Genomic DNA, 20,811 nt, shown 5'->3' on the forward strand with positions numbered 1-20,811 from the left:
CTTTTGCATCTGGCCTTCTGTCGTCCACTCTTTATATTTTATCTTGGGGTTTGGCAAGAGATTCGTGGGCAGGAGGGAGACCCACCCACTCTGCGCAGGTCCTAGTTAAAAGAAGGCAAAAGACAGCCACAGCCGACATTCGGGTCCTTTCTAGCAGGGTTTGGCAAAGAAGAACATGTGCAGAGACACCCGACGCTGGAGCACCATAAGGTTTCCAGATCAGACAGGGTCGAAGTTCAAGAGGGACCCAGGTCAGGTAAGGGAGAGCAGCAAGTGTGCAGAGGCCTGCACTGGCAATTGCTTAGCTGAAAACCCCGGCCGCAGTCCCAACACTTTCCTCCCCTGAAGATACCTTCTGTCTTACCAGAGCCTGAAAGGGCAGCAACGACGACACCTCACAGCCACAGCGACCAAAAGGTTCCCACTTCCGACTCAGCAAGGCAACCGGAGCTGACATCATCGATGAGCGCCGCGCCTGTCTGGTCTCTACCCTGCGCCGGAAGTAGGGGCGTTGTCGGTCCTCGCCCACTAATGGCAGGCAAAACACCGGCAGGGCGCACGCGCACACTAGCTGGCGGCTGGCAGGGGGGCGGGCCGGAAGCGGCCTTGGGATTGGGCGAGGCGGCAGGGCGGGGCGGGGCGGGGCTGGTTCCGAGTTCAGTGGAATGTTAAGCTGGACCCTGGAAATCCATCTCTTGAGGGCAGATGCAATATCGTGACCTCTGGCTCTGCTCACAGACTGCGGCTTTCTGCTTTTTTCGCTCCCACCTGTCCTGTGGCCTTTTGGAGCCGATCCACTTTCTCTTTGTAGTTAACAATACCAACAAAGACAATGTCTAAGATGTTTTGAGCAGGTCTTGGTGCCAAGCAGTGTGTTATTTTGGGTTGGACTTAGTTTTATATATACAATGGTAACGGTATACATCCTACTAGTCTGTTTTGAGGTACACAAAATTAATGAAAGCAGCAAGAGTACTGTTCACAAAATGAGAAAATGAGGAAAAAATTGCATGTCATAAGCAATCAAAGATTAATATTAAGAATATATATATAAAGAACTACAACTCACTGAGTGTGGTAGTCCATACCTGAAATCCAAGCCCTGGGGAGGGAGGTTACAGAAGAAGATCAGGAAGTTCAGGCCAGTATGGGTTACACAGTGGTTCTCAACCTTCCAAATGATTTAACCCTTTAAGACAGTTCATGTTGTGGTGACCCCAACCATAAAATTATTTTCATTGCTACTTCATAACTGCAATTTTGCTACTGTTACAAATCATAATGGAAATATCTGATATGCTCCACCACCACCAACCCCCCCCCCCCAAAGAGGTCTTGACTCACAAGTTAGGAACTCCTGGGATACACAGATTCCAGCCTTTTCTGGGTTATGTGGCAAAATTCTCAAGAAGAGAGGGGCGATGTAGGGGGTGGAGATTGGAACCCTTATCTTTTGTTGTTGTTGTTGAGACAGGGTTTCTCTTGTGTAGCTTTGGCGCCTTTCCTGGAACTCACTCTGTAGCCCAGGCTGGCCTCAAACTCACAGAGATCAGCCTGCCTCTGCCTCCCAAGTGCTGGGATTAAAGGCGTGCACCACCACTGCCCGGCGGAACCCTTATCTTTTGATAAATAATTTAAAATAGTGCAGCCTCTTTAGAAAACAGTTTGGTGATTTCTGAAAATGTTAAACATAGCATTATTACACGAACCTAAATTTTATGATATCCCTTACAAACTGAAAGTAGGGTTTAAATAGGAATTTGTCCACCAGAGTACAGCTGTATTCATAGTAGTCAAAAGGTAGAAACAACCCCGAATGTCCATTAATGGGTAAATAGATATTAACATAGGTTACATAAGCCTAACACAAGCTTATGGTGTTAAAAAGGAATAGCGCTCTAATACATACTAAAACTGGACAGACCTTGGAAACCTGCTACATGAAGTAGGCTGGACACAAAGGGACACGTGCTGTGTGAGTCCACTTATATGTAGTGCCTAGAATAGGCAAATTTATAGAGATAGGAAGCAGGAAAATGTTGCTAAGGGTTAGGGATGAGTAGGGAATGGGCTCAGAGTCTTTGTTCATGGTGATGAAGACGTTCTGGAAATGAACAGTGGTGACAGCTGCCGACAGTTGGAAAGCACTTAACGCTGTGGAACGGCACACTCAAATGAGACTGTGGTTTCCGTTGCTGTGATAAAATACCCTCAGAAACAACGCCAAGAGGCAAGGATTGATTTTGGCTCCCAGTTTCAGACCTTTTCCCCTAAGGTCAGTCAAGGCAAAGGAAAATATGGCGGTAAGAGCTCGTGGCAGAGGCTGCTTACCCTTGACAGCAAGAGGCAGAGAGTGCTGTTAGTAGTGGGCTTCTTCCTCCCCGTGTTGTCATATTTGAGCTCCGGGGCCACTGGATGGTTCATCCAGAGCAAGTCACACATCAACAAGTGTGCTTTAATAATCATCAGGATTGCTAAAATGGTAACTTTAGTCAGGCACATGCAATATGCCCATAATCCTAGCACTTGGGAGACTGAGCCAGGAGGATTCTGATTAAGTTCAAGGCCAGCCTGAGCCACAAAGCAAGACCTTACCCCTAAAACACCAAATCAAAATAACAAAAGACTATAAAATAACAAATTTTGTGTCATGCATATTTTTATCACATACATAAAAGCACTGTGCAGTGTTTGAGTATCTACTGCTGTTCTACCTCCTAAAGACATCGTATAGGGAAAAAATTCAGGTGTGTACATGAGTGTGCCTTTGTGATGTGTGCGTGTGAGTGCAGGTGTGCAAATGTGTGTAGATCAAAGACAACCTTTGAGAGTTGAAGTTTAGTTTTAAAAATTAAACGTTTCAGGGCAGGAGCAATCGCTCAGCAGTTCACGGTACTTGCTGCAAGAGGCTGATGCCTAGAGTTCAATCCCTGGAACCCACGTAAAGGTAGGAGGAAAGCAGTTGTCTTCTGACCTCCAAGTGTGTGCCATGTCACAGACGTGCACAGGTGTACAACATGCATACATACAATTACAGACTTGGTGTTAGAAGCGTAGCATGGCGGTGCACACCTTTACTTTCAGTAGTCAGTAGTCAGGAGGCAGAGGCAGGTAGATCTCTGAGCTACACAGGGAAACCCTGTCTCAAAAAATCTAAAAAGAAAATTGGTGTTAGAGATTATGAATTATGAATTGGAGGCTAGCCGAACAACACAGGAAAATTCAAGGGCAGTCTGAGCTGTATATCAAGACCTTGTCTCAACAAAAATTTCAATGGTTAGAAATTTTAAATATAAATCTTGCCGAGTGTGGTGGCACAATGCCATTAATATCAACTCTCAGAAGGCAGAGACAGATAAATCTCTGTGAGTTCAAGGCCAGCCTGTTCTATCAATAGAGTTACACGTCAGTTAAGGCCACACAGCAAGACCCTGTCTTAAGTATATATGTAATGTAAATATATATCTTAATATTTATAAATAAAAATACAACCTAAAAGTTACAAAAGACAAATGAAATCTATTACATATATTTGAAAATGTACATAAAACATAAGGAAAATTTTAAAATATTTACAAATATCACAAAAGATATAGTTTTCCCGGGTATGTACAGGGATGATACAAGCCAATAAGGAAAAAAACTCTAATTTGATATAAAATAAAAACAAATGATTCCCAGTTTTATAAGGAAAATTAAAATTAAAACTATATTGCGTGGGGCATGGTGGAGCATGCTGTAACCCCAGCACTTGGCACATGGAGGCGGGAAGATCAAGCAGTCAAGGTCAGCCTTTGCTAGACAGTGAGTTTGAGGCTAATCTAGGCTACCTCAAACAACCAACAAACACATAAACAGAAAACCCACCCTACACTGAGATGCTCCCTTAAAAATAATATTGACTGTTGTGGAATATTAGTTTAAGATGCATTACATTTGTTTATGCTGCGGAATATCTGTTTAATGATGCAAAGATGTGTTGCATTCTTTTATGTTGCATTTGTTTAACTCTGTAAAGCTGTGTTACTTTGCCTGGCTAAAACACCTGATTGGTTTAATAAAGAGCCAGACTCTCAATAGCAAGGCAGGAGAGGGATAGATGGAGCTGCCAGGCAGAGAAAATAAGTAGAAGAAGAAATCTAGGCTCGAGTGATGAGCAAGGAACAAGAAAAGGAGGAGAAGAGGACACCAGGGACCAGCCACCCAGCCACTGAGCCACCGAGCCACCCAGCCACCAAGCCAGCCATGGAGTAAGAAGGAACAAAAAATATGTAGGATAAAGAAAGGTAAAAAGCCCAGAGGCAAAACATAGAAGAGAAACAGGATAATTTAAGTTATAAAAGCTGGCTAGAAACAAGCCAAGCTAAGGCCAGGCATTCATAAGTAAGAATAAGTCTCTGTATATTTATTTGGGAGCTGGGTGGTGGGCTCCCAAAAGAGAAAAACCAAAAACAAACAAATAAATTCCCAAAACCAACTCCAATTGGCACAGCTCAAACATCAGCAATAAATTGGTAACCCACGTGCATGGCAGCAACAGAAACTTGTTTGCTGTACTTGGTAGTATACGTTGATACAACTGCTATGAGGTAAATTTTACCTGAATAAAATTACAGGTGCAGATATTTTCCAACTATACCTTTTATTCCTATTTGTAACTAATACTTTACACATGTTCAAAATGAAATGTATTGTTAAAGCTAAAACAACAAAGCCCTAAAAACTATAAAACACAAGACCTAGGTGACAACCTCATGATTGTATTGTACTCCAGGGGCTCTCATTTGTACCTTTAGCCTTAATCCTTTTTAATAGCTTTTTTGCATTTTTTTTGTACTATTCCTGACCGATTAGTATTAAAAACAGACTTTCTCATTTAAAACCATGTATATACCTTAAAATTTTTTTTTAGTGGTAATCAAGTCTAATATTCTAGGACTTTGGAGAACTGTTGCTGTCCATGAATCTATTTCATCCTGAAGAGTAACTATGTTTTCCTGAACAAGAGTTACATGTTTCTTGGTCTGAGTAGAGAGCTGGCTATGTTGAACTTGTCGGTTGCCTATTGTAGTGGCACCGGTGGTCACTGACCCTGTCAGGGCCGTTTCTAGCAGGACTAGTAAAAGGATCTAAGGGTGTAAGTGTTGCGGAACCTCTTTTGGAGCCTTGCTTCCTGGGAACACATCCAAGTCAGGGACCAAGAGTACGAATCTGCACCTGACTGTCTGGCAACAGGTGCAAACATTTTTCGGGCAGGTCAAGTATTTGCTGTAAGGACTGCTGTTCTTTGTTTTGTTTTTCGAGACAGGGTTTCTCTGTGTAGCCCTGCCTGTCCTGGATCTCACTCTGTAGACCAGGCTGGCCTCGAACTCAGAGATCCGCCTGCCTCTGCCTCCCGAGTGCTGGGATTAAAGGGGTGAGCCCTCACTGCGGGCAGAACTACTGTTCTTTTAACTGGTCTGGTACAGCCCTTTTGATTTCCCACACATCGGGCTTTTCTTATGACCTGATCAGGTGGCCCAGTTAAACACACCCCTTTTGTGTTGTTAGTCAGGCTTTGGTTAGTGATTCCTACTCCAGTATGAGTAACTTGGCTTCCATGTAAAATATCCAGCAGTCATACCTTAGGTAAAGGAGCTCATGACTGGCATTTATTAAAGCCAGCATTTTAAGACATGTCTTTCTCAGATGAAGGGTTTTCCTATGGTCAGTTTCCACATTATTCTTCCCTGGTTCCCTCCAAACAAAGGCCTGTTATGACCTTGACTCCTTTGTTCCTCTATGGGAAATGTCTTGCAGGCCCCTTTCATGGTAAAGTACACTCATGAATGTCACAACCAGTATTTAAGATGACAAGACCAATAGGTCCCCCTACACAACAATCCACAAGTGTTCTTTTGTCCTCTGGCCACTCGTCCATAGACTGTCACTGGCTGGGGACATCTCCACGAGGAATCACAGTCTGTTTTACTGGTGTGGGCAGTTCCATAGCATGATGAGGTCAGAGGGATGATCCACACCTAGTCTACTCCTAGTAGAAGCATCACTCTAAGGCACTAAGGGTTGCTCTCCAGAGTAATTTATGTGACAGGGTCGGAGGCTGAGTAGGGTTGGCTTGGATGTATGTCCATGGGATTGGGAAGGGTGTGGAGAGGCAGAGTAGGAGCTGAGTTGTTGACTCCACTCTGAGATTGTTTGAGCTGGTCAATTTCAGAAGCTAGTCTGGGTCAGCTCTCACAGTGCATTCTGGCTTGGGTTCACTGAAGCCTTGGTGTATTCTGGCTTGATGTATCCACAACTTGACACCTGCAACTTCAAGAGCTGAGGAGGTGAACAATTTTTGTGCAGTGTCAGCCAAATCTTTCAAGAGACATTGGAGGCAAGGGTATCCGTACTCTTGGAGGTCCTTTGAGACCTTTGGGAGTAGTAGAGGTGGGTGGCCAAACATAATTTCTGCTCTTTTTTAAATTTCATATTTTGGTTTTTCAAGACGGGGCTTCTCTGTGTAGTCCTAGTTATCCTGGAACTTGCTCTGTAGACCAGGCTGGCCTGCCTCTGCCTCTGAAATTAAAGTGCAGAATTAAAGTTGTGTGCCACCACCATGAGGCTCAAATATGATCTCAAAAGGAAAGTAACCATATTTGAAGAACATGCAATGCACCCTAAATAGTACGAGTGGCAGAATTTCTGGCCAGGGAGGTCTGTTTCTTGGTAATGTTTGGCCTGTGCCATTTTAAAAGTTCTATTCATTCTCTCAATGAGGTCTGATAATTGAGGGTGGTACTGAATGTGCAAGGTCCAAGTTAATTCTCTGTGCAGATAGGAAGAACTTCTACCCAGCCTGAAAAAGTACACACTATAATCAGCAAGTATGGGTACCCTCTGCTGGATTGATCGTCAGTAAAGCCCACCTTTAGATGTTTCAATGGATAAAACTCCTGGTTTTGTGCCAGCGTAGGGTGCCTTGGGTCCCTGTTTGAGCACTTGGGCCCCTTTCAAGCACACTGCAGATAGGCTTTGCTAGCTTTTTGGATCAATGTTGACAACCTTGTGACCATCAAATATCTTTGCAACAATTCTTGCAGAGCAGTTTTTCCAGGAGGGTTGCTTTATGAGCTTGCCTGACTAGGTGGGGGGGGCAGTCATCTCAGGAATCAGTATTTTTCTGTTTGTAGCAGTAACCAGCCAGATCTCCTAATTCTCAGTAGCCCTTTAATCAGTTTTCCCCCTTTAGTTTACATGAGGAGGGCTCTGGGAGCACAGGGATTGTAAACATACCTTCTGGGGGATGAAGAGAGGGGCTATAGGGCCATGTCTAGACCCAGGAGGGCAGCCTCTTTAGCTGCCTCATCTGCCAGCTGTTTTCTCCAACTTGCTCAACCTTGACCCCTTATGTAAGCCTGACAGTGACCACTGCCACAGTTGGGGGCCCAAACTGCTTCCAGGAGCTGGGGGATTCCGTCTCTGTTTTAAACTTCTTTGTCCCCTGAGGTAAGCAGCCCTCTTTCTCTATATATTGTTATTTTGAGTCTCTTGACGTGAGGGGCATCCCCCTGTTGTAGGATTCAGTTCTATCTGTTAAGGGTTCTGTATCTAAATTGGGGAGCAGCTGAACCTCTAAAGTCTGGCCGTGAGGAGAAAATATCTTTTATAATTTCTCTGCAATCATGGAGGGGCTCTCCCTCCTCTTCAGGCAAGTCTGAGGCTGGATTATACAGATGCCATCATCTGGGATGAGGGGAGGACCTAGGATTTCCCTTAGCTGACACACTGGAATGGGCTCATCCCTGGAACACAGTGGTCCAGAGTCTGACAGAGCTGCCACCAGATGAGGTCGGTGAGCATTGTGTCAGGGCAGATGCCAATGCAGAGGCAGGATCAGGTGGTCTTACCTTGGATTCGGTAGGTAGGCAGCAACATGGGCAAAATTTCATCCTCTGGAGAACCTAGTGGGAGCGCTTTCTTCCTTCTTCAGGCTTAACAGTTTTCGCACGACTGTGGGGTCTCACAGAGGGACTGCAGACCCCATGACGAGAAGAGTCCCCTAACCAGGAGCTGGGGGACTTTATAGCCCTGTGCTGGATGCAGGACAACTTAAGGTCTTACTAGGGGCCACACCTATGTCCCTGTCACCTCTTATTACTGGAGGTGAGAGCCCATTCAGGTGAAACCGCACATTGGGGATCAATCAGACCCCATAGCCACAGAGCTGCAGGACCATTACAAGCATTCATCATTCGTTCAGAAATTATACATTCTCATTTTAAATTCTCAGTCTATCCATTTCCCTGGAGACCAATCTAACTTTTCCTTAGAGACCAGTGCCACCTTAGTATCCCATCAAGGCTATGGATGCAAAATCCATGGGGTGATCAACCCCACCCTGGCTTTCCTGCCTGTCTCCCTGGGGTCTGGATGTCCCACCTAATCTCAACCTTCTCCCACTTGGAGACTCCAGTCCTGGGTCTCTCAGTCCCCTTGGCCACTGGAATGGGACCCTAGAATCCCATCAGGGGTGCATGCTTCCAAGTTCCAGAGACTTTTGGTGGGCTCAGAGACCCAAGAGTAGCCACTTTCTGGACCAACTGGGGTCAAGGTGAAGGAGATATCACCAGGGGACCTCCAGAAATGTTGCTGATATCTTTCTGGAATAAGCACTCCAACAGCAATGAGAGCACAATGGAAGAGAGGTGATGTCACCAGCAGACTGAAGCCAGGACAGCTCCTGAGCGGCTTCGATCCTGGGTCCAGTTTGCATTCTCATCTTACACTTGAGAACCACAAGGTGGGGTGGGCAAGCAAGCAACTTCTGACAGAGGCTTATGTGGCAGCCAGCAACAGGTTGTTAGGGGCAAAGACTCATTCTTTTAGCTATTTATCCATGTTATTCTGTTCCAGGGAGCAAGTGAAATCGTGCTTGGCAAATAGGCAGTACAAGTAGTGCTCTAAGTCACTGAATAAGTCAATGGCCAGTAACTGATCTTTTCTATCTTATTCTGCTTCATAATCTTCAGGTTGGATTAGGAGAAAATGCAAGCTATGTAGTGCTATATCATTGGTGTGAAGAATAGGGGAGGGGAGAATAAAGCATACTTGAGAACTTGCTCTTACATGCTTAGAGTATACCCAAGAGCATGTGTAAGAAGCTCACTTGCCTGTGGGGAAGGTTACCCTGTGGCTAAGGATCCAGGGGAAGGAGACCTTTCACTACATACTACATATATAATTCACTGAGTTATTATTATTATTATTATTATTATTATTATTATTATTATTATTATGTTTTATTTATTATTAAAGTGGGTGTGATATGTATGTATGGGATGTGTGTATGCTTCACATGTGTGTGGAGATCTGAGAACGACATGGTTCTCTTTTTTGACTTTTTGGAGGACTGAGCTCAAGCCTTTAGGCTTGTGTGGCAAACACTTTTACCTGATGAGCCACCACACTGCCATATTGGTCCACTGAATTATGAATGATGTAAGAACCTGATGAAAATTAAAAAGAAGAAAATGTCTATTTGGACAGAGATGTGGGTTATGCCTGATCTTTTAATTTTGTCTTTTATGATTTTCCCCAGTAGGTGGCGCTCTGCAGACACCACACTGCTTGTTTTCCCTTCACTGTTTTTTGGGGGGTCTAAGGGTAGGGTGCCGAGAATCTAACACAGAACCTCAAGAAAGCTGGAGAAATGCTCCACTACCAAGTTACATCACCAGCTCCCCCAAGCTTGGACTTTTATTTTATTTTGAGAAAAACCCAAACTTTCTCAGACGGTTCGTCCTCTCTGCTTGCCACCTCTGCAGATTAACAGCAGGGCTGAAAATCTCTCTACTGGGCCCTCTCTGAAACACATTGCTTTGATCCTGGGTTCTGGATGGGAGGGGCAACACCTGCAATGAGAAAGAAAATTTGCAACTGGTCAGAAAACCAACTGATGTTTCTCAAATCTGTCTTCTTGATTGACACTGGGGAAGGGCTTGGTTGCTAGGCTTATTTAAAAAGTTAATAAAGGTTTTTAGGTTTTGTTTTTTTCCCCTCTCTCTTCCTCTCCTTTCTCCATTTAATTAATCAATTAATTAATTAATCAATCCATCAATCAATCAATTAATTTTACTAGACCAAGATAGCTAGGAACTCACAGAGAATCGGTTTTCGGAGGACTGGGGATTAAAGGCATACATCACCAGGCCCAGTTTGGTCTTTTTTTTTTTTTTTTAAAGATTTATTTATTTACCACGTATAGTATGCCTGTACACCGTGGGTGCTGGGAATTGAACTCAGGACCTCTGGAAGAGCAGCCAGTGCTCTTAACCCCTGAGCCATCTCTCCAGCCCTGGTCTTTGGGTCTTAACGGCAATTTTGCCTTAGAGGGGACACTAGGTAGTGTCTAACACATTTTTGCTCATCATACAGCGGGGGAGAGGGGGTACCAGTGCCATCAGGCAGATAGAGGCCAAGGATGTTCCTGTAATGGCTAGGAAGTCCCTCATCACAAAGAAAAACTGTGCCTGTTGAGAAAACTTAATGAGGCTAAGATTAATGTTCAGCATCTCTGTGGCTTGAGGCTCTGCTCTCAGAGGATTTACAGATGCTTATGGCACCCACGCAGTCAATCAGTCCTGGTACTAGCGACTTTAGAAAAGAGACTCCGTAGTCAACCATGCACACCCCATTTCTCATCCTCATTGGAAAAAGGGATTCAGCAGGGGCTAGGAAGCATGCGGACCATGCAGAGGCACGGCCCCAAGATGAATGGTGAGGAACCCACCTACTCGAGTCTTGTTGAGCTCACTTCTTCCTCCGTTGATTTCCTTGGAGATGGCTGTATTGGTCATCGTCCCGATCCTTGAGGGGCTGAAGAGGACAGCATCATCAACTCACGTTTCCATCTTTTATTAATTAACACGAAGCACATTCATTGGCTATTTTTATGAACAGAACTTCAGTGCTTCACAGCTCTAGGAGCCAAAAGAAAAGGAGGAGAAGGAGGAGACGGAAGGTCCCTGTGGAGTTTCTTCGTGGGTCTCAGTCAGTGTGGTCTTCAGCTTTTTCTGAAGACCAGATCTTTACCTTGGTCTATCTTAGTCTTTTCCTTTATGTTTTCCATGCTATCCAACACAGCAACCATTCCATTATGGGGCATGCCATAAGTAGCTCTTTATCCCTACAGTAGCTTCCAAAGAACTTGCCCCCAATCCTGAAGGTCCACCCCAACCAAATGTAGCACTGTTTGTCCTCATCCCTGGCACTTTACCTGGTAGAGCTGTTCATTTGGCAACAGAGTCTGCTTGTCTGAAGCTGCACAAAAAAAATAGACAAAATATACATTCAAAGACAGAATGATAATAAATTCAATTATTCACATAATGGAATTCTAAGTAGTATAAGAATCATCAGCACAGAAGAATATGGATCCTTCTCAAAAGCACATTGCTGAACAAAAATGCTACACACAAGACTGTGTACCGCACAAGTACATTTCCACAAAACTAGAACCAAGCAAAACATCTCTATGGTCAGAGGTCAGGATAGTGCTGATGCTTAGGCACAGGGAGTAGCCAGAAGTAACCATCAGTAGGGCTTTTATGGTGTTGGTAATACTCTGTTTCTTAAACTGAGTGCCCGATGCACAAATATGTTTGTTTTGTTAAATTTTAGTTATATTCTTGTGATTCACTTTTCTATACGTTGGTTTTACTTCAATAAAAGGCTTTTTCTTGAGGTACTGGGGTTGTAGTTCGGTTGGTTGAGTGCTTAGCATGTGTGAGGCGGTGAGTTTGATCTCCAACACTGCATGTACCAGGTATTGCAGCATATGCCATGATTCCAACACTTGGGAGGTAGAAGCAAGCGGACCAGAAGCACAAGGTACAGTTACATAAGACTTTTTTTTTTAAAGAATGTTTTCTTTCCTTTCTTCTTTCTTTCTTCAGGACAGGATTTCACAACGTAGCTCTGGCTGGCCTAGAGCTCTCTATGTAGACCAGGCTAACCTCAAACTTGAGGTGATCCCCCTATCTCAGCTTCCTTCATGCTGGGACTGCAGATGTGAGCCACTACACTTGGCTTCAATAATTAATTCTGTGTGTGTGTGTGTGTGTGTGTGTGAGTGTGTGTGTGTGTGTGTGTGTGTGTGTGTGTGTGTGTGTGAGACAGCATCTCTGTAACCCTTAGCTAGCCTGGAGCTCGATATATAGACACCAGGCTTAAACTTATAGAGATTCACATGCCTCTGCCTCTGGAGTGCTGGGATTAAAGGCGTGTGCCATTATGCCTGTCTTCAATAAAGTATTAAAACAGAGAGAGAGAGAGAGAGAGAGAGAGAGAGAGAGAGAGAGAGAGAGAGAGAGATCAAGCATGGTAACTGGTGCCTGTAATCTCACTCCTTGTGAGGAACTCCAGGGATTTGAGCTAGCCTGAGCTACATAATGAGTTCCGACCAGAGCTACCATACAAGACCCTGCCTTAATAAAACAACAACAACAGAAAAAAAAAGAAAGAAAAAAAAAAAAGAGGCCAAATCTTAGGCTGGTCAAATATGCTGAGATAATAAGAAATGTCATTCTTCCCTGCCCCACAGAGACATAGGGTCACCAGTTATGCACATTAGTAATATGTACCAACTCGGTCTCCCCGCTGGGTCTATTTTGATAAGAGGGAAGCCAAGGGTCTTAGTTGGTCCCATCTCTTAACTCAGGACATTCTTTTACTTCTTTCCCCCTCCCCTCCCTGGTGAGACAGAATTTCTCTGTATAGCAGCACTGGCTGTCCTGGAACTCACTTTATAGACCAGGCTGGCCTCGAACTTACAGAGATCCACCTGCCTCTGACTCCTTAGCTCTGGGATCAAAGGTGTGTGCCACTACCGCCTGGCTCTTTTACTTCTTTTTCCTTCCAGAACATAGGAATGATCTCAGGACTTCATATATGCTGCGTAAGTGTTTTATACTGAGCTACATCCCTCAATTATTTATTTATGTGTTTTGTTTGTTTTGTTTTGAGACAGGGTCTCATGTAGCCTAGACTGGCATTGAACTCACTATGTAGCCTTTACCTTTAGATCCTCCTGTCTCTACCTCCTCAATACTGGGATTACAGGCTTGTGTCACCATACCCAGTTTTATTCAGTAATAGAGACTGAATCAATTCAGAGTTTGAAGTAAGCTAAGCAGGTGCTCTACTAACTGAACCGTATCTCCAGCTGCTCCCTCTTCATTTTGAGACAGGGTCTTATGTAGACCAGGCTGGCCTCAAACTCTCTATGTAGCTGAAAATTCTCTAGCCTCCATCTCTGAGTGGGATTATAGGCACATGCTACCACATCTGGTCTGTGTATTCTAGGGGTTGAACCTTAGGCATTGTGCAAACTAGGTAAGCAGTCTACTAACTGAGGTTTATCTCCCACCCCCTAGCCCTTTATAAATTTTATTTTAAGACAAGGTATTGCTCTGTTGCCCTGGCAGGCCTTGAACTCAGGGCCCTCCGTTCTCAGCCTCCTAAGTACCTAGGATTACAAGCATGCACCACCACATCTCGTTTCTTTTACCTCTTGACTGTCGAACTCCATCCTGCCCAGCAATGAAGTATACACCAACAGCCAGGAAGAAAATGCTGATGATTTCCGCGAAGATAAAACCGAATACGGTGCCTATATTTAGCTCAATGCAGTTCTCACACACTGTGGGGGACAAGACAAAGGGAGAGACAGACCTCTTTCAGGACATAAGGCATTCTTGCATTTTTCTTTTCTCCTGCCCACCAGCACCAATGCCTCTGCCCTAGGCAGCAGGCTCCCCCCTTTATGTGTGGTATGGCAATGGAGGATCCTTGCCCCAAGAACTGTTGCTTCTCAGTGTTCCTCTCTGAGAAGTGCTAGGGAAGTCTAAACAGTCCTACAATCAGGAACTAGGTGAAGAAGAAGGAGGACTTGGTCTCCATGTCTCAACGACCCTGCTCTCCTCTCCACTGCACACCAATCCCAGGTTCCCTCCTCCCAACTGATTTATTTGCTGAACTGCTTTATCCATGAGGTCCATCCAAAGGTTAATCAAGTTGTACAGGGCTGTGCTTTCTGAAGAAGCCATGGGAAGTGTCAATTTAAAGAGTAGTAACCCCAGACAAAGAGAACTAGCTATTATTATTACCGTAAATCACTGCTTAGCATCCATTCACACCTCGTCCTAGACGGTAAACCCACCAGAACAGTAAGTACTGCTGAATTCCCAACAGACATTGTGAAGGGGTTACATACTTCTGTAATACACTTGGAGTGGCTTTGACTTGCCCGTTGGTCCTTGACACCAATACATGCCCCGGGGGTCTTTGGCACTACTTCCTAGATTCCACGTGTGTTTAGTTTCATTCGGACTTATTGTGTGCCCGTCTTTAAGCCACATGATGGTCTGGTCTTTCAAGCCACATGTCAGAAATACAGAGCCATCCCCTCGATTGTCATCCACTTTTATCAAATGGTTTTCATTTTCTGGAAAGGAAAAAGTCATGGTTCTGTGAAGGGTCTTTGTAATTGTACCAGAAGGCCATTCCAACACTCTCTCTACCTTGTTACAGTGCATGCAAATCACATGTGGATCATGTTAGAATTTCCGGTCTTATTTAGTAGTTCTGGGGAGGTGAGATCTGTTACTAACATGCTCCTAGATGATGCTAATGCTGCTGATTCAGTCATATTTCAAGACATGCTTAGTTACTAGGATCTTGTTTCTACTGCAAGAATCAGACAATTCATTGCCTGGGTCTAGGGAAACTGCCCAGAATGGGTCCCAGCAGGACACACTGATTTGGTTGATAACGGAAATGTCAGCTCTCTGATTTTTACCACCTCATCTGTTCAAAACTATTCCCTTTCTAAATTATGAGACTACTGGTTTTTAAAAAATGAGTGTGTGTGTGTATGCATGTGTGTGTATGAGTATATGTCATGTATGTACAGGTACTCACAGAGGCAAGAAGGGGGTGTTGGGTGTCCTAGAGCTGGAGTTACAGACAGTTGTGAGCCATCCCATGTGGGTGCTAGAAACTGGACTGATGTCCCCTGGAAGTCCTCTTGATTGCTAAGCTATCTCCTCAACCCCTGAGACTACTGTTGTAGGAAGCCATACTTCTATGGAGGGCCTCAGAATTTGAGAATAGAGAGAAATCATTTCTCTTACCTTGTTTTGCCTGGGCCACAGTACCTGGAAAGACAAAAGAAAGATAAAGAATCAGTTGGACATGGGCTTGTTCTGACGTGCCAAGGTATTCGCATGGTTACTTGAGGTCAAGATCAAGAGAGATACTAGTCCACGGCAATGGCTGTATCTGTGTTTCTTTCCTGGCTGTAGCCTAAATCACCAAACTGAATTAAACATTACTGTGTTTGGTCTTTGCTCTACCTTTTTGGGTCGGACTTGCTTTCTTTCTCTAATATTTATCTTATTTTTAGTGTGTGTAGCTGAATATGGACATCAGGACAAGTCCATATATGCATGAGAGTTCAGCTGCTTCTGGAGGCCAGAGGCATCAGATATCTGGAGCTGGAGTTATAGGCAGTTGTGAGCTGCCTGGGGTAGATGCTGGGAAACAAACGCTGGTCCTCTGCAAGAACAGCATGCTCTTAACCACTCAGCCATCTTTCTGGCCCCTCTGGGTGGGAGTTTCTAAATCTTTGGGATTTCTTGAATGATAAGTGTGCCTTTGTTGTTCATGGTAGACTCTTGGCTATCCTGACTTTATGCTAAAGAGATGATTTGAGATGGGGCTGGTCAAGTTTTACTTTCTAGAGAATGAGGATTTTGAAGCTGCTTCTAACTCCAGTGCTTCTACAAATGTATATGAGAGATAATAGAAGACTCCACGCTGCAGCTTCTATAAGTTTGTTATCCGTAATGGGGTGGAACCTTGCAGCGATGTAGCTGTTTTGAGGCTACCCACAATCCTGCACTTAACCCCTCACCCTTTCTCTGTAAGTAAGCCAACTAAACTAATTCACTGAGCTGGACTTTGGTAGAATTATTATTTTGATCTGCATCAGTGTCCTACCTGAAGTGAATAGATGTTCATGTCTCTCCAGGAAAAAGTTAGCATAACAAATTGGTGCTCAAACATGGGCATGGCAGAACCAAAGGTCTCGGGAGGAATAATTTCATGGCTCTTGCTTTGGGTAGCAAGGTATGCAAATGAGGCTAAGCCATCTGAAGGTGGGGCATCATGGGAGCAATTCCAATATGGCTGTCCCTTCCCCCATGTGGAATAGAGTGATATGCCATTTTTACTATGGTGGCAGTTTCATGGACCTTACTACAGATAGTAAGACATAACTAAGACTGGACCATCAGAGAGTAGACTGTCAACGGGGCATATCCTGGGATGGCTGTCTTAAGAATTTAATAAAACTCAGCCAGGTGGTGGTGGCTCACACCTTTAATCCCAGCACTCGGGAGGCAGAGGCAGGTGGATCTCTGTGAGACCAACCTAGTCTACAGAGTCGGTTCTAGAACAGCAGAGGCTACGCAGAGAAATCCTATCTCGAAAAACCAAAAAAAATTAATAAAACATAAAATATGACAGAGAGAGGGGTGTGATGGTGCACACCTTTAATCCTAACACTTGGGAGGCAAGGTGCACAGATTTCTGAAAGTCTACATATTGAGTTCCAGGATGCAATGATCTATAGTGATACCCTGTCTTAAAAAATGAGAGAGAGAGAGAGAGAGAGAGAGAGAGAGAGGGAGAGAGAGAGAAAACAGCAGTGGAAAGAAGAGGAGAGGAGAGGAAAAGAGAAATAATTAATTCTGCTCAAGAAAAAAGCTTAGTGGAGGAAATGACATTTGGCCTATATTGAAGAACAAGGAAAAGCTCACATGATAGGGAAAGGCATTTTGGATAGGAAAATAAATAGCTCATTAAAGATACAGATTTGGAAGAGGTGGGGCTAGATGTAGAGTTAGTGATGGGGGGGGGGGCTAGTCATTAGTCCAAGTTTAACCGAAGTAGCTGGAAGCATCAACTGCCTTACAACTTCTGCAGGCTGATGCTGTTTATGAATGACACCAGCGCAGTGCCTAGAACATGGGAAGAGCCTAATTTTCAGATGAATGGTTATGGGAGTGAATGGGGTAAATGGACACAACAGTTGAATATATTATTATTCTAAAGATTTACTTTATGTGTATGAGTGTTTTGCTTGGTGTGTACATGTGTACTGCGTGCATGCCTGGTGCTGGTGGAAGCCAGAAGAGAATGTCTCAATCTCCCGGAATTGGAGCTACAGACAGTTGTGAGCCACCTTGTGGGTGCTGGGACTCGAACCCTGGTCCTCTACCAGAGCAGTAAGCGTGTTCTTAAACGCTGAGCCATCTCTATGGCCCCTAAAAATATTTTTACTGGCCTTGATCTCTAATCACCTGGCTGTATCATAGGAGAGCAAGGAGACTCTCCATGCTACTCAGAGTCAACAGGAAAGGAGATGGCAGTGACTGCTGACATTGTTGACATTTGCATATCTAAGTGTGGTCTCTTGAGACTCAAGAATCCCTGTAGCCAAATATCCAACTGACCGGTGGGAGAACCGAGTTCAGAGGCCAGTGGTGTTCAAGTGTTCACCACTTCCTGGTGGCTGAGCTGGACTCAGGGCTTAGCTTTTCTGTTGCTTAACCTGGTATTCCTTCCAGAAGCCTCCCTCGGGCTCTCAGTATTGTCTTTTAGCCCGTGTTGTCTGTGGTTTCCTTCATTTTCTCTCAGGGAGGCTTCTCCACGGCTCCCAGTCTGCTGTGGTCTACATACCGCCCCCACCCCTTCCCCGTGTGGAGAGCAGCGGGGCTGCTGGGTCCTGCTTCCTGTCTGAGCCCGCCTCTTGAGAGCCCCCGCACCTGCTTCCTGCTCCTCTTACCTGTACTGCTGCCTTCCTGGGTGCCCTGGACTCTGCCCTCAGCTCTGTCTTTCTGATATCTACTCTAGACCTTCATTATGCGCATCGCCTTCTCCTTTAGCTAAACCACGTGTTCGCCCATCTTTTAATTCTTTTTTTTTTTTCCTCTCTCAAGACGGGGTTTCTCTGTCTAACAGCCCTGGCTGTCCTAGAAGTCACTCTGTAGCCCAGGCTGGCCTCAAACTCGAGACAGAGATCCGCCAGCCTCTGCCTCCCAAGTGCTGGGATTAAAGGCGTGCGCCATCTCTTCTGCCTCTCCCTCAAATCCCTCCCCGGCACAGTTCCACCTTTGCTGCTCTTTATCACCCCCTCCACCAATTTTTTTTTTTTAAACTGGTCTGGCAGCCACTCAAACCACTGTACTGAAACTGTCCCAATCTGCCATGATCTTCATTTCATCAAATCCCACAAACTAAAAATTTAAATATATTCTTATAGTAGTGGATTATGTTCAACATTTTATACCCTGTCTGTCGTTGCTGTTTTGAGACAGGGTTTTGCACAGTCTAGGCTGACCTAGAATTTTCTGTATAGCCCAGGTTGCCCGGGAACTCCTGATTTTCCTGCCTCTACCTCCAGAGTACTGAGTTTAGATGCCACTACATCCAGCAAATATTTCATACTCTCTTGGTTCCTTAGAGCTCCATCTTCAGTTCTTTGTTTTTGACACATCACAAAAAGGTTTTGTAGTTTCAAGTATTTTCAGGCCTTTAGCGGGGTGTGGCGGCTTATGCCTGTAACACCAGCACTCAGGAGGCTGAGGCAAGAGGAATGTCTATGAGTTGGAGGCCAACCTGGGCTACATAGTAGGACCCTGTTAAAAAGGAAAGGAGGGAGGAACAAAGTGCTTGCAGCTGAGCCTGGTGACCTGAGTGTGATTCTGGGCCCCACATAGTAGAGAGAGAGAACCAGCTCCTTCGGGTTGTCCTCTGACTGCCATATATGTATGACGGCATGCACACACCCTCACACTCAAACACAAAACAATCACACAAACAAATAAAAAGATAATTTTCGTGACTTTAGCGCCCCCCCCCCCCCCAGGTGTCAGCCAAATTCACCTACTTCCTATTGGATATTTCACACAGGCGTCCCCATGCTGCACCTTGTACTCAGTGTGTCTGGGGAAACCGATCTCTCTAATGATGCTCTGAACTCTTGAGAACAGAAGATTTTTATTTATCTTTTTATTCTCTGGAGTCTCACATGTCTGGACCTTGCCATGCTTGTTGACTAGTTAAACAGCTTTGTAGACAAATGTTCCATAGGTCCACTGAATATACCCTTTTCTCCCAGTTTCCTTATCTGGGCTCTGTGTGTGTGTGTGTGTGTGTGTGTGTGTGTGTGTGTGTGTGTGTCTGTCGTCTGTCTGTCTGTCTAACTGACCTGAAGGTGGTGATTTGTCAAGGCTGGCTGGCCTGCTAGAAAGCCCCAGGGATCCATTAGTCTCTGCCTTCCCAGCACTGTGATGACCAGAATGTGCTACCACACCCTCATTTTTAGTGAGTTCTGGGGGTTGAATTCAGATTCCCATGCTTGCATGGTAAGCACCTTACTGACTGAGTCATTACTCCGGCTGCACGGTCCTTCTGAACTGCATTCACACCTAAGATGGCGGTAGTGCCATCCTCTCTCTAGCCAGTTCAGCCCTCTGGTCCCTGTGCTTCTTTCCAGCAGAGGACAGCTGGGGGCCTCATTTTTGCCTCCCCTTCCTTGAATTCTGAGATGACAGATGAAGTTGGCTCAAGGTTAATTAGGATTCCAATAACCCTGTCTTCCTGGTTATGGCCTCTTCTCATGAGCCTTCCCCCGGCTGTCAGACCCTGGAGTAAACTCTTACCTTGAAGAAGAAAGATCACCAGGACGAGGCCAGTCAGACCCTTCTCCTGTTCCATGTCAGTCTCTTTCCTTCTCCAGCAGAGCTGTGGAGGTCCCGTAGCAGCCAGCCAGCCAGCCAGTCTGTGTAACAGCTAGCCTGGCTCCGCCCAGCATCCTTTGAGCTGGGGCTCTGGGCAGAGGCAAAACCCAGTGTCCCCACCCTCTACTTAAAGTGTGGGCAGCAGGGGCCCCAGCAGGAATGCTTCTGTGCAGGCATATCTCCTGTTGTTGTTGCTGAGGCTTGCATTTGTCAGGTAGTGGGGAGTGAGAGTGTGGGCTCTAGACTCCCATTTGGAAACCCCCTTATCCTTAGAACCTCTTTGCGTAATGGGTTGAGGACTGTCCGTAGTTGTTGCTAGGACTAGACTTGTTTCTCACTTGACCCCAGAACTCAAGGATTTAGGTAGGACCTTTAGGTGGCTAGGGCTGGAGTTCAGAATGGAAAAGCATCTTAGTGTAGACCTTCATTGAGCGATTTTGTCCCTGTTCTTTTGAGAACATCAAAGTGGTACCTACCTGAAAATAGGTAGGCCCATCCCAACAGGACAGCTAGCATATTTCTCGGCACACAACCCTGGGCTACTTCCAGGGTCTCAGGCCATTGTCTCATTCAGTCAGTCAATGGGTAACAGAAATTCACAGACCTCCTATGTGACACCAGGCACAAGCCTATAGTTCGGCCCCAGGCAGATGACCTTCTAACTGTGGCAGTGTGGAAAGTTTCAGATTCCCACAGGCTGTGGTAGAGAAAGTCTATTGTCTGCTGGGGAGGCTCGATTATACAGTGAGTGGATTATACGGTTAAGAAGAATCTCATACTGAGAAGACTTGATGTGGCGGCACCATGTAAACACCCCTCTCAAAATCCTTATGGTGATACCAAGGGAGACAAGCTCTGAAACACTCCATGCTTGGTGCCATGGGTACTACACACTGGATCTAGGATTCAGATGTCTGACTTGGGGGGTTTCTGAAGTCCATCTGGCTAGAAGCAGCTTGAT

The 20,811-nt window shown here is 45.1% G+C and overlaps 2 protein-coding genes across 4 annotated transcripts in view; both read right to left on the reverse strand.

Moving 5' to 3' along the window:
* Positions 1 to 522, reverse strand: part of Ube4a (ubiquitination factor E4A) — a 40,064-nt gene extending 39,542 nt beyond the window's left edge. For all 3 annotated transcript variants that reach the window (XM_059267736.1, XM_059267737.1, XM_059267735.1), the window contains exon 1: positions 365 to 522. The gene's annotated coding sequence lies outside the window, so the exon portion shown is untranslated. The remainder of the gene's footprint in view (positions 1 to 364) is intronic.
* Positions 523 to 9,734: 9,212 nt separating this feature from the next.
* On the reverse strand, positions 9,735 to 19,875 carry LOC131914281 (T-cell surface glycoprotein CD3 gamma chain). Its single transcript, XM_059266874.1, has 7 exons — positions 19,773 to 19,875; positions 15,177 to 15,200; positions 14,258 to 14,488; positions 13,553 to 13,684; positions 11,261 to 11,304; positions 10,775 to 10,860; positions 9,735 to 9,896 (listed from the first exon to the last, which is right to left on the reverse strand). Exons 1-6 carry the CDS (start codon positions 19,825 to 19,827, stop codon positions 10,795 to 10,797), a joined length of 552 nt encoding a protein of 183 aa, XP_059122857.1. The 5' UTR covers positions 19,828 to 19,875; the 3' UTR covers positions 9,735 to 9,896; positions 10,775 to 10,794.
* Positions 19,876 to 20,811: the final 936 nt, after the last annotated feature.

The sequence above is a fragment of the Peromyscus eremicus genome, chromosome 7 (assembly GCF_949786415.1).
Source record: "Peromyscus eremicus chromosome 7, PerEre_H2_v1, whole genome shotgun sequence".
Lineage (NCBI taxonomy): Eukaryota > Metazoa > Chordata > Mammalia > Rodentia > Cricetidae > Peromyscus > Peromyscus eremicus.